At 43.1% G+C, this 17,145-nt stretch overlaps 1 protein-coding gene across 2 annotated transcripts in view; it reads right to left on the bottom strand.

The window, feature by feature from the left end:
* Positions 1 to 294: 294 nt before the first annotated feature.
* creg2 (cellular repressor of E1A-stimulated genes 2) overlaps positions 295 to 17,145 on the bottom strand; it is a 36,997-nt gene continuing 20,146 nt past the window's right edge. Inside the window, exons 2-4 of one of the 2 annotated variants that reach the window (XM_078545627.1) lie at positions 11,509 to 11,678; positions 3,760 to 3,873; positions 295 to 1,403 (exon numbers count right to left, since the gene is read on the bottom strand). In XM_078545627.1, the coding sequence (XP_078401753.1) occupies positions 1,250 to 1,403; positions 3,760 to 3,873; positions 11,509 to 11,678 (438 nt within the window). In that variant the 3' untranslated portion in view covers positions 295 to 1,249. The remainder of the gene's footprint in view (positions 1,404 to 3,759; positions 3,874 to 11,508; positions 11,679 to 17,145) is intronic. The other variant, XM_078545628.1, reaches the window with a different exon arrangement.

The following is a 17,145-nucleotide window of genomic DNA, read 5'->3' as shown; positions in this document are numbered from 1 at the left end:
GGGTAACCCTCATCTCCAAGGAGTTATCTACTCAATTACTAGAGATGTGAAGGTCAGTGAGAGATATGATGGGTGCTGAGTGAAGAGATCATGGCAGAATCCAGGATATCTCAATGCATGTAAACCTTCTGACAGTCTCAAACCAGCTGAAAAATTGTGGGGGTGGAATCCCTTTCGATTGGTAAATACTCCAGGCTGATCTGAGGGCACCTTTATTTGTCCATCACATGCCCATGAAGTCAAACTGTGCACCTTTTCTCTCTTGACATTTTTTGTAGCCAAATTCATCCACAATAAATTTGAGTATATTTTAATATTAGCCAGCAAAATGTAAAACATAATGTTATTACAAATTTTAATACAATCGCACATACCATAGACCCTCCAATGCAGCAGCTGAAGGAGAGATGAACACAGCTTGTGTAGCACAGATAGGCAACAGACTGTTTTGATCGTATAGCTCAGTATGGATTACCAATATGATCAATAATCAGGGTTACATTTGATTGCAACCAACTTTCGTAAATTTCTGCTACCAACAAATGCTCTGTTGTGGACTTTTTCATATTTTGCCAATTACAAAAGATGATTTAGAAACAAGCGGTACAGTACATCTATACTAACTCAGAATAATTCAAGCTGCAATGCTGTGTAATTACTGAAAATTGCATGCTACAGTGGGTTAAGCTCAGGATAGAATAACCACAACATTTAAAACCTTGCAGACAAAAATTATTCTGAACAAAGTTAGCAGAATTTTATCAAAATAACCTCTATTTTCTGAGAGCAATCTCATACTGGACATGAACACAATACAGCACTGGGAGTTAGTAACTATGCTGAACACCTCACATTTCTTGCAGAGGGTGCTAGCACACTAATCTGATAATGTATGGCATGTGTAGGCAAAAAAATATTAGCAAGAAGAAGCGGCAATGTTGCCCCATTGCGCATCTCAGTGTATTTTTCAACATCGCTGGGTCAAAATCCCAGGACTTCTTACCTCACGGCACAGTGGGAACACCTTTACCACATGAATTGCAGTGGTTCAAGAAGGCAGCTCACCATTGCCTTCTCAAAGACAATTAGGGATTGCCATTAAATGTTCATGTTCAAATGTTCGTCCTATACTCAGCCAATATACCAATACTGAAAACAAAAAACTTTTCCAGCCTGAAGATACAAAATGGGAACCCACAAAAACTGTAAACAATGCTTCTTTTTCTTTTAAATGGTATTCTTTTACAAGCTATTCAGTGTTCACAGGGTTTGCTTTGAAATAATCTTCCAGTGGGATGATGGTGACCCCTCCAAACCAGTCCTGGAGCCACACATGTTGGATATTCATTTTCATAAAGAACCAGTTGTGGTCTGGAGGCCACTTCTTCATTACTGGATGCCTGCTGGCACAAACAGTTAAATGGATCAGCAAATACTATATTCATAACAGAGGATTCTCTCTCTTCTGCATCTGCATTAAGTACAATTTCACATTTATTCCTGGTTCCACTTGTGCTTAAAGACACTTTACATTTGTCCTAGCAGTTTTGGTGGCTAAGTTTTCCTTTGAGAATGCAATTGTAAATGATGAGACGGGCCATTAAATTGAGTGCAGGTTATAAACTGTGATAACATTTTTAATCTGCCAACAAAATAGCCTGCAGCGTATAAAAATAGACAATGTACAAAAAGCTATGATTCAAAATGTTACAATAATACAACAACTACTTACAATGCTCATTATGTACAAAGGAATAGCTCAGGATAGTAAGTGGGTATCAAGCTGTCATGTAGGGGGAAGCAGAATCAGGAAGAAGCAAAAGCACAGTAAAAGAGCATTATCTTAAGGTTTTAGGAAGAGAAAAAAACTTCCTTAAAGAAATGGTCATTCTGATAGCAGAAGGAACAGAGAATGACAAGAAAATGTAGAGGACTGGAGGGTGTGCACATTGGAAAAGTTTTCAAATATAAGTTGTGTCCTATTGAATGAAATAATCCAGAATGCCATGGCCAATTTTCTCATCCTAACTGAGGCCCTACCACTTCCGTCTTCAGCAAGTTCCACAAGTATTCCCAGGAACTGACTGATTCCTCCTTTCTCCTCCCTTGCTCTGTGGTCTTCTTGAGCCCTAGGTCACTCTTCACATCCCCTGTTCCTACCAGCACCAACCTACGACTTGTTCTCCACTCCCTGCATTCCTTCAGCCACTGTGCCTCTGTCCACTGGAGCTCCCTTTCTTCCTTACCATCTCTTTCTCTGCCTTAAAAATCCCCCTTATGATGTTCCTCTTCAATTTTGCTTTTTTCCTCTCTTTATCATCTTCCTTTCTCTTCCCCCACACTGCACCCCATTTATCATTTACTCACTATCCACTGTGCCATACAATGCTCTGAGGTATATGGAGGGGTACAAATATCTCAATATTGCCTTCTTTTTTCAGCTAGTGGGAAGAAATTTGAAAAGTCAAAAATTTTCCCTGATTCTACATCCAAGGCTCACCCAATGCGGTTGACTTTTGGATTCAACTGAGGCATCCAATGGTCCCACTTGATGCAGGTGGAATCCTAATAAACATGTGCAAATCAGGTGGTTTTAGGATTTGAATGTCATTTTGCTTACCACCTGTGTTACTACTGACATTGCCAAGCCATCCCGCCCCCCACCGTCAATGCCCATTCCTTATCCTACAAACCTGGGGACATCATTTTCAGCAATACTTAAAGACATCCCTAGCTCCGTTCTGGTGAAATATGGAACATTTTAGTGGAACATGTGCTTGTATTGGATATTGTTTTTTGGCTACTGGTACGTTTGCCAGGTATTTGCAGTGCCTGTGTAATGTTGTGAGCTGTTGAGGGGTTTTGGCAATGCATGTTCACCACCATTTCTTTTTCATTCACAGGATGTGGGCTTCGCTGCTGGGCCAGCATTTACTACCCATTCCTAGTTGCCCTTGAGAAGGTGGTAGTGAGCTGCCTTCTTGAACCTCTGCAGTCCATGTGGTGTAGGTACACCCACAGAGACTTTGTAGCGGTTTGATTTCAGAGGGCATTTAAGAGTCAACCACATTACTGTGGGTCTGGAGTCACATGCAGGCCAGACCAGGTAAGGACAGCAGATTTCCTTCCCTAAAGGGGATTAGTGAACCAGATGGGTTTTTATGACAATTGACAATGGTTTATTCCAAATTTTTAATGAATTCAAATTCCACCATCTTCTGTGGTGGGATTCGAACCCCGGTCTTCAGAGCATTATGCTGGGTCTCTGGATTACTAGTCCAGCAACAATACCATTGCCTCCCCTAGGGAATTTCAGATTCAAAAATCTAATCCTACATTAAAGACCTGACAATTCTTAGTGTGGAATTGTGAACAAGAGGCAAGTGTTAAAACTCAACAAAACCAGTTATCCATTTCTTCAAGAATACAAATTCTACAAAATTATAATGGGGAGAAGAATCCAGATTGATTTATTTTTGTTGTTTTAAGCCATTGAGGAAGGCCCATTACTTATTTCTAACGGAATATAAAATTAATTCAATTGGAATGAAACTTGAGCACTGCACCCGCTCTGCAATTACAAAGCACATCACAGTTCATTCTTGCATTATAATTGGGGAGATGTTGCAGCACTCAGAACAAAAATAATAGTATGACCTTAACATATGCCTGAGTGCTATGACCATTCTATCTGTTCGAAGCATTAATTAGTCAATATTAAGCTGGATCACTATAGTCTGTACGGGTAAAAAGACAAACCTTGAAAACATAGCTTGCGTTGCAAATTCAATTTCATCAGTGGGCACAGTCACCACTTGACCAGTAAGAGTCAGCCTGGCACACCTCGAGTCTTCAAGGTCAATGAGATTCTGTCTATACACAAATAAAACACAGAAAGTGAATATACAACAAACTAAACAGTTTGAAATAACCAACTGTGACATCTTGCTTCATGAGATTATCATTCAGATTTCATTATAGAACAGTAAAGCCTTGGAATACTTGATTTTTCTCCCCAATTCATCCACTATTCAAATTCCCTGAACAGCACACCCAGTTTGGCATTAACTGGCTTTTCAGCATTTCTTCCTTCAAAATTTTTAGACGCAACTCACAAACCATATCCAGTGTACTCCTGATAATTCAGTCATTTTTGCACAAAAAAATGTTCAATAATTAGCGTTAAACAACATAAATAACACAGCAAACTCTGACTCTTTTTTTCATTACTTTAAAACTAGTTTTGATCTGTTCTGCTGCTTCTCATCCTCTTCTGGATTCTGCTCCCTTCCTGCTCAGTGATCTCTGCTGATTTCTGTTTATTTCCTACATCTACTGACGCCGTTCAAACTCCTCTGCTACTCTTCTCTGGAATAGCTTGGACAGGCTCCTCAAACTCCAACTGCTGCACGATCATCCTCATCTTTCTTGAGCTGCATCTTTGGCTATTGGGACAAACTTCCCTCCAGCCTCCCCATGCCCCAGCCTCTCTTTCCCTCTCTACCCAGGTTGCTCCGAGAATTTTTCATCTAGGAGGCATGCCTCCTACTTCCTTGACCCCATTCCCACTAAACTGCTGCCCAGCCAAACTTTCTTCTGGGCCTCCATGTTAGCTATCATTGCAAATTATTTCCTCTCCTCAGGCACTGCTTGCCTTCCCTTCAAAACATTTCTCAAAAAAAATACACCCTTTAACCTAAAGTATCCATTAACAGAGGCCTCAACTCCAACTTCCCTTTACTCTAAAGACATTGAACATGCGTTCCCTCTCATCTCTGCTGCAACTCGCTGAGCAGGATTTTACGCGTCAGCGAGCGTGGGCGGGGCCCGCTCGCCGACGCTTAAAATGACGCGTGGTGACATCGGGGGGAACTCCCGACGCCACCGTGCCCCATTTAAATTTTCAGGACGGCGGGGGCGCAGCGAAATCAACTGTGCGCCCGCCGACCTGTCAATGGCCAATTGAGGCCATTGACAGAGACTATTTAGTAATTAAAGGACCTGCCCGTCCAACCTTAAGGTTGGCGGGCAGACCAGGAGCCCCGGCGCGAATTGGAAAAAGCGTGAAACCTCATCCACGGGCGGGATGAGGTTTCATGTAGCGTTAAAAAATTTTAATAACGTTTTTGTGAAAATTATGGACATGTCCCAACTCATGTGACATTGTCACATGAGGGGACGTTAGGGAAATTTTATTTTTCTATTTTTATCTTTTTGACATCTACAGCCGATCTCCCTAAGGCAGCACTTAGACTCAGGGAGATCAAGTGCGCTCTTTCGTGCGCATGCGCGAAAGAGTGCACTCTCGATTTTGGGAATCCCCCCCCCATCCACACAGGGAGCGCATAGCGTTTCTGTGCAGACATCACGCTGGGCAGGCCTTAATTGGCCTGCCCAGGTAAAATGGCACCGCGCCCCCAATTGGGGGCGCCGATCGGAAGCGTGCCTGTGCGTGCCCGCCATTCAACTTCACCCCCGATGGGGGAAAATTCAGCCCCCTGATTCAATCCCTCCAAATTCAGCTTCTGCCCTCCAAAAGCACCAGACTGATCCTAAACAAACTCACAGATAACACTCTCCATTACTGGGGCCATGGTGTAATATCCCACCACTGTTCATCAATCTATAACCTTTGACTTGGTTGACCATAATATAAAGTCACCCATCTTCGACTCGTGTGGAATTCCATGTTTACATTTTCAATTATAGCCACAGCATCTCCAGCAATGGCCTCCTTTCCACTCCCATGTCACCTCCAGAGTCTTCCAAAAATCCACTCCTGGCTCACTTGTTTTCCTCACCTAAATATTGACCCTTGGAAATATCATCTGCAGATGTGGGTTCAGCTTCCACATTTATATCAATAACATTCATCTTTACCTCTCCACAGCCTCTGTTCTGTCAAACAGTTTATCAACATCCAGTCTTGGGCAAGACTTAACTTCCTCCACCTAAACAAACCTAAACATCTCTTCTGGCCCCAAGCACCAAGCTTCCTCATCAGTGACTCTAATCCCCTCTCAGCCATTCCTTCAGACTGTTTGCAAGCTTGCTGCTCTGTTTAACACTAAGGGCAGAATTTTTCCCTCATTGGGTGGGCGCGAACCTGAACGGGAGTAAAATAGTGCGCGATGACATCGGGTGAGCATCCCAACGTCATCGCGCACTCTTGCGATCTTTCACTCAGCGGGTGTGCTCGAGAGGCGATAGCGCGTCTGCTGACAATTAAGAGGCGTATTAAGGCCCTTTATCAATTAATTAAATTAAAATTTTCGCTGCCCGTCCAACCGTTTGTTTGGTGGGCCAGTAAATAGGCCAACAGGCCTTTGTATTTTTTGCAAAACCTCATCCACAGACGGGATGAGGTTTCGACCAGTGATTTAAAAAAAATAAAAAGTTTTAAAGCTCATTGTTAACATGTCCCAGCTCATGTGACAGAGTCACATGAGGAGACATGTTTTCCTTATTTCAATTCTTTATTTGCAAATGTTAAAAATCTTCAGCTCCCTGAGGCGGTTCTGTGCCTTCAGAGAGCTTTCACTGAGCGCATCCCTGTGCATGCGCAAACATCAGCACTCGCCCTCCTCCCACCCCCGCCCCTGCAGCACTCAGTGTAGCAGCACACGATTCACGCTGGCTGGCCGTTAATTGGCAGTCGTGGGCGGCAGTTGGTTTTGCAGCCGCTCCTGAGCCCGCCCGCCCGTCCGACGAGGTAAAAATCCTGCCTTAAGTTTCCAACCATAAGGCCATAAGATGTAGGAGCAGACGCAGGCCATTCGGCCCATTGAGTCTGCTCTGCCATTCAATGAGATCATGACTGATCTGACAATCCTCAATTCCACTTTCCTGTCTTTTCCCCATAACCGTTGATTCCCTTACTGATTAAAAATCTGTCTATCTCAGCCTTGAATATACTTAATGACCCAGCCCCTACAGCCCTTTGCGGTAAGGAATTCCATAGATTGACTACCCTCTGAGAGAAGAAATTCCTCCTTGTCTCTGTTTTAAATGGGCGACCCCTTACTCTGAGATTATGCCCTCTGGTCCTAGACTCTCCCACAAGAGGAAACAACCTCTCAACATCTAAATGCTAAATAAAAAAAATTCAAACAACCCTGCATTTCTGTTCTTTGCGTCACTTAAACTACATACTTACGTCTCCAGAACATAGTTTACCTCCATCCCTACCTCAGCCCAACTTCCATTGAAACCTTCAGACTTGTCTTTGTCACATACAGATTCGGTTCTTTCAATACGCCCCTTGAAGATCTCCCATCCTCCACAAACTGTATACAAATCCCCTGCTGTTTTTATCTTTTCCTGCACCAAATGCCACTTACATGTCACGCCCAGCTTTGGTTTATCCAACATCTTAAATGTCTTGTTCGTAAATCCCTACAAGGCATTGTTTCTCCTGATCTCTGTGACCTCCTCCAGCCCTATAATCCCTTCTCTCTAGGACACTCCATTTCCCTGATTCCATTCTCTCGTGCAACCACATCCTTTCACCTTTCAGAAGCTCCGCCTTCAGCTGTTTAGGTCCTATTCTCTGGGATCTCCCTGATGCCTCTTTCTTTAAGACCCTCCTCAAAACCAATACCTTTGACCAAACTTTTGCCATCTCCTAATCTCTCTGTGACGTGGCTTTGGGTGTTTTTCTATGCTAAAGGCACTATATAAATGCAAGCTGTTGTTATTGATGCATTGTATTAACATCAGCAACAACCTTAACGTAGTAAAACATCAGAAGGCATACATTGGACTGTTATCAAACAGTCACTGACACACAAAAAGACATATGACCAAAAGCTTGGTTAAAGTGGTAAGGACCATCTTAAAGGAGGAAAGAGAAATCGAGAGATTTAGGGGGAGAATTCCCTGGCAGCTGAAGACACGGTCACCAATTGTGGAGTGATTAAAAAGCAGGGATGTTCAAATGGCCAGAATTGGAGGAGTACAGATATCTCAGAGTGTTGTAGGGCTCTGGAGGAGGTTACAAAGATAGTGAAGGTGATCACAGAAATATTTGAAAAAAAGGATGAAAGTTAATGGGAGGCCTTCCAGTGGTGCACTAGAAAAGTCAAAGCTAAAGGTAACAAAGGCATTTGAGAGTTTAAAGTTTTTATTGTTATGTGCAGGTTTATGAAATATTTCTTGTGCTTTGTTTTGTTGAGGAGAAATTGCATGACGTCCCATCTCACAGATTAGTATATGATACTATTTTCTTCAAGTAAGATTCTATCAAATGATAGTGGCAATCAGATCTTCTCGAACTATTCTCCATTCAGATTTGATGAGTAACATCAGCAGTCACAAGCTAACTTTCAGCATTGCTGTGCTGAACACATAAAACACGTCATCTGCTTAGTGCCTGCTCTGAGCTGGGTTTAAAAATAATGCGGGCGGTTTTAGTCTTTCACACAAAACAACCACAAAGCTGGTAGAGCAGACTCATCGCCTGTCCAAAGGTAACAGGGGCGAGCCCGAACCTTTCTTTGTGTTCAGGTCACATTTGAATGCTGTCAGCAAACTCTCACGCTGAGCTGACTGGCAGATTGGGCCAGGAATGACAACCAATTCTAAAGGTCAAGCATGGGTCAGCAGTGGGCCACAGTATTTTTTGAGGAATCAGAAAGAACATTCGTTTTCCTTCTGCCCCCACCCCCAAAATATTTGAGAGCTTTTAAAGGCCAGTGGTTAGGCCGTTTACTGCCTGGTACAAATAGGCAAATGTTTATTGCACACGCCATCCTCAATTTTACCTGAAAACTGCAAATGGGGTCCCTACCATTGCTTAGGACCCTAACTTGCTTATTTCAGCAACCACCAGGATAAAACAGACAAGTTTTTCTTTATTCATTCATGGGATGTGGGCATCACTTGCTAGACCAGCATTTATTGCCCATCCCTAAATGCCCTTGTTTAGAGGGCATTTAAAAGTCAACTATGTTTCTGTAGGTCTGGAGTCACATGTAGGCCAAACCAGGTAAGGACATTAGTGAATCAAATGGGTTTTTTCCAACAATGTTTTTCATGGTTATCATTAGACTTTTAATTCAAACTCCACCATCTGCCGTGGCGGGATTCAAACCCGGGTTCCCAGAGCGTTACCCTGGGTCTCTGGATTACTAGTCCAGCGACAATACCACTACGCCATTGTCTCCCCATAAGTATACTGATTATCCATTTCCAGGCCCACTTGAAAATTTCCTTGGGCCTCAAAAGAGATGTGCAAGGTGCCACCACTCCCTCAATTTTCAACTGCTGGCTGCCTGTTCCTCAGGTGAGAATACAGTCAGCCAGCAGTTGTGCATTACTCAGAACAGATCTGCAGGACTCTTAAGTATTTGGCAATTGTAATGTGCCATCTTTACAGAGTTTAATTGTCACTTCTGTCCAACAAGTTAACTAACTTATTTGATATTGAAGACTATTGTTGGAAACATTTGAGGGGAGGTGGTGGCGTAGTGGTATTGCCACTGGACTGATAATCCAGAGACCCAAGGTAATGCTCTGAGGACCCAGGTTTGAATCCCACCAAGACAGAATTTGAATTCAATAAAAAATCTGAAATTAAAAGTCTGATGATGAAACCATTGCTGATTGTCATAAAAATCTATCTGGTTCACTAATGTCCATTTAGGGAAGGATTCCAGACCAACAGCAATGTGGACTCTCAAATGATGGGCAATAAATGCTGGCCCAGCCAGTACCACCCACATCCCATGAATGAATTTTAAAAAACTTCAACATACATATCAATTCCTGCATCACTACAATTTAGAGCATTTATCTACCATGTGGAAACATTCTGACATGAGGAATTTTACCTCCAACAAGCCTTAAATGGCTTCCTTTGGTAACTCAATCCATTTGTTTTTTGCTAATTATATGAAATAATTCAGACCAAATTCCCTACCTGCTCTTGATTAAATTTTTAAGTTGTGTTCCTTATTCTTTGATCCCTTTGTTAATATGAACAATTTATCTGTTATCAACTTTTATCAATCCTCTTCATAATTTTGAAAACTTGTTACTTCAAGTATTCTTTCCTAATGAAAATAAGCTCAGTGATCTCCATTTATCCTCAGAAATAAAACTCCTGGAATCTGATATCAGATTTGTGGCTCATTAGGACAATAATATCTTTCTCATGTTAGAGTGACCGGTACATAAGAGTTAGGAGGAATAGACTGTAGGCTCATCAAGCCTGCTTCTCATTTATTACTATCATGGCTGATCTTTGGCATCAACTCCACTTTCCTGCCCGCTGCCCATATCCCCGATTCCCTGACAGACCAGCCTTAATTATAGTCAACAATGGAACATTTACAACTTTCTGGGATAGAGAATTCCAAAGATTCACAACTCTTGAGTGAACAGTCCTAAATGATCAACAGCATGCAGTACTCCAACTGAGATCCAAAAAGAAAAACATGACAGTTACTACATGGAAACAGGCCATTCACCCAACCAGTCCAAATCTGTTTACCCTTCACATAAGTAGTGCTTTATAAAGAAAAAGTTCTATTTTAACTTGTATTATTATTACTGTGCTTATATTGACATTTTCATTACAGTCATACAGTAGATTTATGGTTTCAAGTATTTTTCTACAACGATCACCAAGTATTTTTCCTAACACATTCGTTGAGTCAATGTTCAATCCAATATATACTCCCTATTATGGGTTATTGTTTCCATACTAATTATTTCTCCAAATTGAGCTGAGTTTTATTCTACTGGCCAATTTTCTGAAATATACAAAATCTTCTGAACATTTCGATATTATTCCTTGTGATTTGCTCTGCCTTTTACTCTTTTAATTCATTCTTGGGGTGTGAGTGATACAATCATTGATTTTTCATCTCTACTTGCCCTAAGAAGGTGTTGATACAACTGAGGACAGTTAAGAGTCAACCGTTGGTTTGGGATCGCAGACACTTAAATCAGACAGCAATATGGATACCAGATTTTCTTCCCTAAAAGCTTTTTGAAAACTTGTCACATCCATTGCATTTCGCTTGTTCACCATGGCAGTACTCTTCAAGAAAGTTAGTTGTCTATGATTTCTCTTCCCTGAATAAACATGACCCTCCAAACCCACGGACAGTAATTATAATCTTCAAGACACAGGAGAGTTTATCCCATTATTTTAAGATGAGTGTTAATCCCTTCTAGAGGGAAAAGAGCAGAGTTTAGTCCAGTCCCACATACTATCAATCTTTCATAATGACAACCTTACAAGAGATTTTTTCAAGAGGCTGATATTTGTTGCAAATAGTTTACTTTGAAAGGTAATCAATTACTTCCCAAAAGTGGCCACTACTGCAGGGATCTTGTCATCAGTGCTCAACATTTGGTTCATTTATTTTCTGCTACAACACAATACACTGCAACTTTATAAATTCCAGGAGGAGGAATACAGATCAGGACAGAAACAGAGAAATAGTTTAGGGTCAGTGTGTGACCTTGTGTAGTTGCATGAAGTTATTGAGAGGAACATACCTGCAGTAATCTGTCTCAGCTTCTGACAATGTTAAAGAAGCACTGGGGTTGTTCATCAAATCTGCAACTGCGGGGCCCATTGGAGAGACACAGAAAAACGGAATACCAGTACTGTTGTCCAGGAGGCCATCACTGATTGAAAAAATGTTTCCAAATGGCATACCTTTGATCTAGAAACAAGTTTATATCCATGTTAAAATTCATAGAAAAGATTCAAGTTTAAATAAAAACTGGTGTTAGCATTTTTTTGGCCCAAGACAAGTCCCATAACTGTTCTTCATCACCATCATTACCAGCAACAATGACCAGCAACAACTTACATTTACATACATATAAATAATTCCCAAAGCACTTCACAGAAGAGGAAGGAAAAACTGGAAGTCAAAGGAGGATATATTAGGAAGCTTGATCAAAATGATGTGATTTGCAGCAAGTCTTAATGGAGGATGGTGATGCAGACAGCCGCAGGTGCTTAGGGAGGAAATTCCAGAGCATGGGGTATAGCACAGCTGCCAATGATGGAGCGAAAGGGAGAAACGCAAGAGGCCAAGTAAGAAATAGATAGGAGAGATTTAGATACAAGGGTGTTTGAATGTGATCACTCGAAAACCAGGAGCTGATAAAGCTCATTGGTATCATAGGTATTGTGTGAGAGGGGCCTTTATGCAGGACAGGACATAGGCCGCAGCTGAGTTTTAAATAGGCTCAAGTTTACAGAGGGTGGGCTATGACAGGCAATGAAGAAGAGGACTTGATTTGAGTAATCAATTCTGAGGGGGGCAAGAGCTACTTGATGGGACAGCAGTCTTCAACATGATGGAAGGAGCACCTTGCAATGTACCAATTATCTTAATGTTCTACCTAAATATTCAATTCGAATATCTTACCCAGATTAATTTAAATTTCTCATGTATTTTTGTCAAAGTCCCATACATGACTAATTCCCCTCCAGGATTTTAATCAATGTAATCCAGAACCATTCTTTGCTATAATGTTTGCCTGTTCTGTCATAAACACAGATTTTATGCCAAGTCATCAATTTTATTGACATATACATTTGCAAAATGTTTAATATTTAACTATGCAACACTGCTCGCAGATCTGCCAGAGGCCTATTAATGTGGGAATGTACTTCCTATAGCAAGGTTGCATTCCCTTCCAGCTTGTTTTATTGCAGAGGTGTTGGAAGATGGATCTTCTCTGAAAGGAGTAGTGGGGAAGCCGTCAGGGTTGGGAAGCATGGTTGGCGGTGTTTGTGGAAAAGGGAAGGGCGAGGAGGGTAGCCCATTCCCCAGCAATGCCAGGAGCCTTGCCAAACACTTTTCCCACCAGGCATGGACAGACTGTTCAAAGGTTGTCTAATGTCACTCCCAGGACCTTGATACAGTGCAGGAGGTAGTCCACCCACTTTCCCACTATTCTCAACAATTCTGTTCCCTCCATCAAATCTTTTAACACCCCACATGGCAAAATTACACCACCTCTCATTTTCACTACAAATGGACACTCTCAAACAGCATGAGGGCAGGGGAAAAATGTGAGAGAACTTGAGAGCCTGAATACAAGGAAAATTAAAGAAAAAAGCTGTTTTTCAGAGATCAATTGGAATACTGGGAAAAATATTTAAGTAATGTGGACTTAGGATGTTGTAAGATGTTATGTATTTCGCTAGGTCTCATAAAGAGGTTCTGAGTCTTATGTAGTTTACCAATATGTGCTCATTAACTACTACTCCCCACCCCCAACTCAAGTTTCTGTGTTTACAAGTTGAGGCGATCTGGGAACTTTATAATTCTTCCAGATCTTGTCTTTACAACAATTTGAGGAGTGGTAGGTTCTGTTGCAATGGGTAAACCTTGATGAATAGGAGGTTGCTTTGAATGTGGCCGTTCCGGCTTTTGGTTGTCTTCTTCAATTTTTAAAAATTCATTCACGGGATGTGGGCTTTGCTGGCTGGTCCAGCATTTATTGCCCAACCCCACTTGCCCTTGAGAAGGTGGTGGTGAGCTGCCTTCTTGAACCGCTGTAGTCCATGTGGTGTAGGTACACCCACAGTGCGGTTAGGAATGGTGTTCCTGGATTTTGACCCAGCGAAAGGAACTGCGATATATTTCAAAGTCAGGATGGTGAGTGACTTGGAGGGGAACTTCTGGGTGGTGGTGTTCCCATCTATCTGCGGCCCTTGTCCTTCTAGGTGATAGTGGTCATGAGCTTGGAAGGTGCTGTCTAAGGAGCCTTGGTGAATTCCTGCAGTGCATCTCGTAGATGGTACACACTGCTGCTACTGTGTGCTGGTGGTGGAGGGAGTGAATGTTTGTGGATGTGGTGCCAATCAAGCAGGCTGCTTTGTCCTGGATGGTGTCAAGCTTCTTGAGTGTTGTGGGAGCTGCACTCATCCAGGCAAGTGGGGAGTATTCCATCACACTCCTGACTTGTGCCTTGCAGATGGTGGACAGGCTTTGGAGAGTCAGGTGGTGAGTTTCTCGTCACACGATTCCTAGCCTCTGACCTGCTCTTGTAGCCACAGTATTTATATGGCTAGTCCAGTTCAGTTTCTGGTCAATGGTAACCCCCCCCAGGATGTTGATAGTGGGGGATTCAGTGATGGCAATGCCATTGAATGTCATGGGGCGATGGTTAGATTCTCTCTTGTTGGAGATGATAATTGCCTGGCACTTGTGTGGCATGAATGCTACTTGCCACTTGTCAGCCCATCCTGACCATACCTTCTGGAGTACTGACAAGGTATAACCGTGGCTGATCATAGTCTCTCCAGACAATACCGTCCTATTAACATCCTAATCCAGACTCCGTTGTTCTTATGTGGCAGATGTCTGATGCAGTACCTTCCGTTGTAAGTGGAAGCCTGTTTCAGGCTTTAGGACTGCTCTCTGTTCTGGTACTCTTTGGCTGTCAACCCTGGTATTAGTTTCTTTGGCAGGATAGGGAGTTGTGTGCTGAGTTTTCTGCCGATCAGGAGTTCAGGTGGAGCCAAGCTGCATTGTAGTGGGGTGGATCTGTTGGTTGCTGTTTGGAAGTAGTCATTCTTCCTCAGCAGAGCTTTTATGTGCGGACCCCTCCTTCTGTCTCACCGTTGGACTGTGGGCATCTTGGGGGCTGGTATGGTGCTGGAAGCCGCAAGTGAAAGCAAATTAGGTGAAGTATTCGTTTGCAAATTGTAAACCATTATCGGATACTATTTGGTCCAGGATGCCATTGCTCATGAACATCTTCTTCAACACTCTCACCACTGCCTCTGTGGATGTCATGTACAATTGCTTCACCTCAATCCATCGGAAGAATTAGTTCACCAGAATGAGGAAGGATCTGCCATTGAAGATGAATAAATCAATGCCCAAGCATTCCCACGGCCTGGTTGGGAACTGTGTGGGGATAAGGGGCTCCGCCTGGTCCTGCTTGTGTAGCACACACCTGGCAGTTCGCTATCATGTGCTCAATTGCCCTTATAATGCCTGGCCACCATACTGCGGCTTGGGCCTGTGTCCTGCATTTGGTAATGCCCAGGTGTCCCTGGTGTATTTTTTTTAGAGAATCTCCAGCTGAAGGGAGGCTGGAATGACCAGCTGCCCCATTGTATACCAGATCGTCGATGATAGTAAAGGGCTTCAGCTGTTCAAACCAAGTCTTCACGGTACTACCGCTCGGCCTCTGCTGTGGCCACCCTTGTTGACAGTTAACAGCGGATGCGGGCACACTCCTCATCTTGCATTTCTTCCTGGCAGATTTGCTGGTGTTTTCCTGTGGTAGCTGGCAGGTGTCTCCTTGCCAATTTGGAGTACAATTTGAGCTCCTCGATCAGGTTGACATCATGTTTCTTTGGAAGGTCCACTGTGGCCCTGGGAAGTGTGTCCACTGTTGTTTGTTTTTCCCCCTGAACGTACAGCATCTCGTATCCAAACCTCATGAGGTGTAGACTGAATCTCTGGCTCTGAGGGGGCATCTTTGCCAGCTCCTTCTCATCTAGCAATGAGACCAGTAGCTTGTGGTCTGTTTCAATGGTGACCCTTAGGCCAAAAATGTAGTCGAAAACTTCTCACACGCCCACGTGACTGAGAGAGCTTCTTTTTCGATCACAACATATCCTGTGTCCGACAATCCTGTGGATGCGTGGCACACTGGCCGACGACATCCATCCAGTTGTTCCTGCTCTCGAGACCTGTTGACGAAGCATCCGCTGCTATGGTGGTGGGCAGGATGGGTTATATTGGGCCAAGATGTTGGTTGAGAGCAGCATGGCTTTGATGCAACTAAATGTTTGCCCTTGGTGTGTGTCCCAGCACCATGCCTGGTCTATCTTGAGAAGGTGCTGCAGGGTTTCTGTGACCTGTGCCAGATTGGGTAAAAATTTTGCAAACTGGTTCACCATACTCAGGAATCTCTGGAAGCCTGGAATTGAGGATGGGGTTGGGAACTTGCTGATAGCTTTTGTTTTCTGCGGGTCCACCGTGATACCTTTATTGCTAACGGGTGTGTCCCAAGAACCAAATAGCGGTATTGGAGAATTTGTGTTTCTCATCCAGTATCAGCTCTGCCTCCTGCAAGCGTTCTAGGACCACTGTGAGCCTTTTGTCATGTTCTTCCACTGTTGTGCCTTGGGCTAAAACATCATGCGTATGGCAGATGACACCCTCTAGGTCTTGCAAAATGGCCGACATCGTGTGTTGAAAGAATTCCACTGCAGAGGGGATTCTGAATGGCAAACAGTTGAAGCAGAATCTGCCAAAGGGGCTGATGAATAAGGTCTGCAATCTGGACTTCTTGTTTAGTGGAAATTGCCAAAAGCCGCTGTTACTGTTGAGCTTTGAAAACATTGAGCTTTTAGAGAGTTTGGTCAGGCTGTCGTCCACCGAGGACAACGCTATGGTCTTCTCTTGCAATGGCTTTATTGAGCTGGGTCAAGTTGATGCGGATACGGATGGTTTGGTTTTGGGACTGGGACCATCCTGGAACATCATTTGGTTGGCTGAGTGATGGGGAAGATGACACCCATTTTTGGCATCTCATCCAGCTGTGGCTACATTTACTTCACGAGTGGATGGGGTATTTTTCGTGGTGTGAACAGGCACATGGGCTTAGCATCCTCCCTCAATGTAATCCTTTATGGGGTCCTCAGTCGTCCTGATTCAGTAAAGCGTTTCGGGAATTCCTTTTTAAATTTGGAACCAGGCCCGTGCTGGTTGACTGTTAATTTTCTGTAGGAGGTTGAGGTCAACACAGGCTTTTCACCTTAAAACGGGAACATTCTTGATTGCAGACGATGAACAGGGTCATTCATATTCTTTTGCCTTTGTACACGAGTGTCACCTGCAGAGCACCTTTCACTGGGAGTTTGATGCCGCCTGCTCCATAAGGCTGTGTTGTGGGTGGCATCAGACATCTGGCATCTAGCCATGCTTCCTTGTCCAAGAGGACCTTAACACTAGCTCCTGTGTCCAATTTAAAGTTTGTGAGATGACCATTAATCAAGATGTCTTGGTTCCAGAATGAAAATCCCTGATCTTTGACCTCACCAAGAAACCTGGTTGTATTTCCTCTTGGTATGGTATCTCGATCTCGTGATTCATCTTAGGATCATCCATGCGTCTGGTTGTTTTAGCTTTTCTGAAGTGTCCTATG

The sequence above is a fragment of the Cetorhinus maximus genome, chromosome 7 (genome assembly GCF_964194155.1).
Source record: "Cetorhinus maximus chromosome 7, sCetMax3.hap1.1, whole genome shotgun sequence".
In the NCBI taxonomy this organism is placed as follows: domain Eukaryota; kingdom Metazoa; phylum Chordata; class Chondrichthyes; order Lamniformes; family Cetorhinidae; genus Cetorhinus; species Cetorhinus maximus.
Note: the sequence above shows the minus strand (reverse complement) of the source record. Positions and strands in the feature narration are given on the sequence as shown.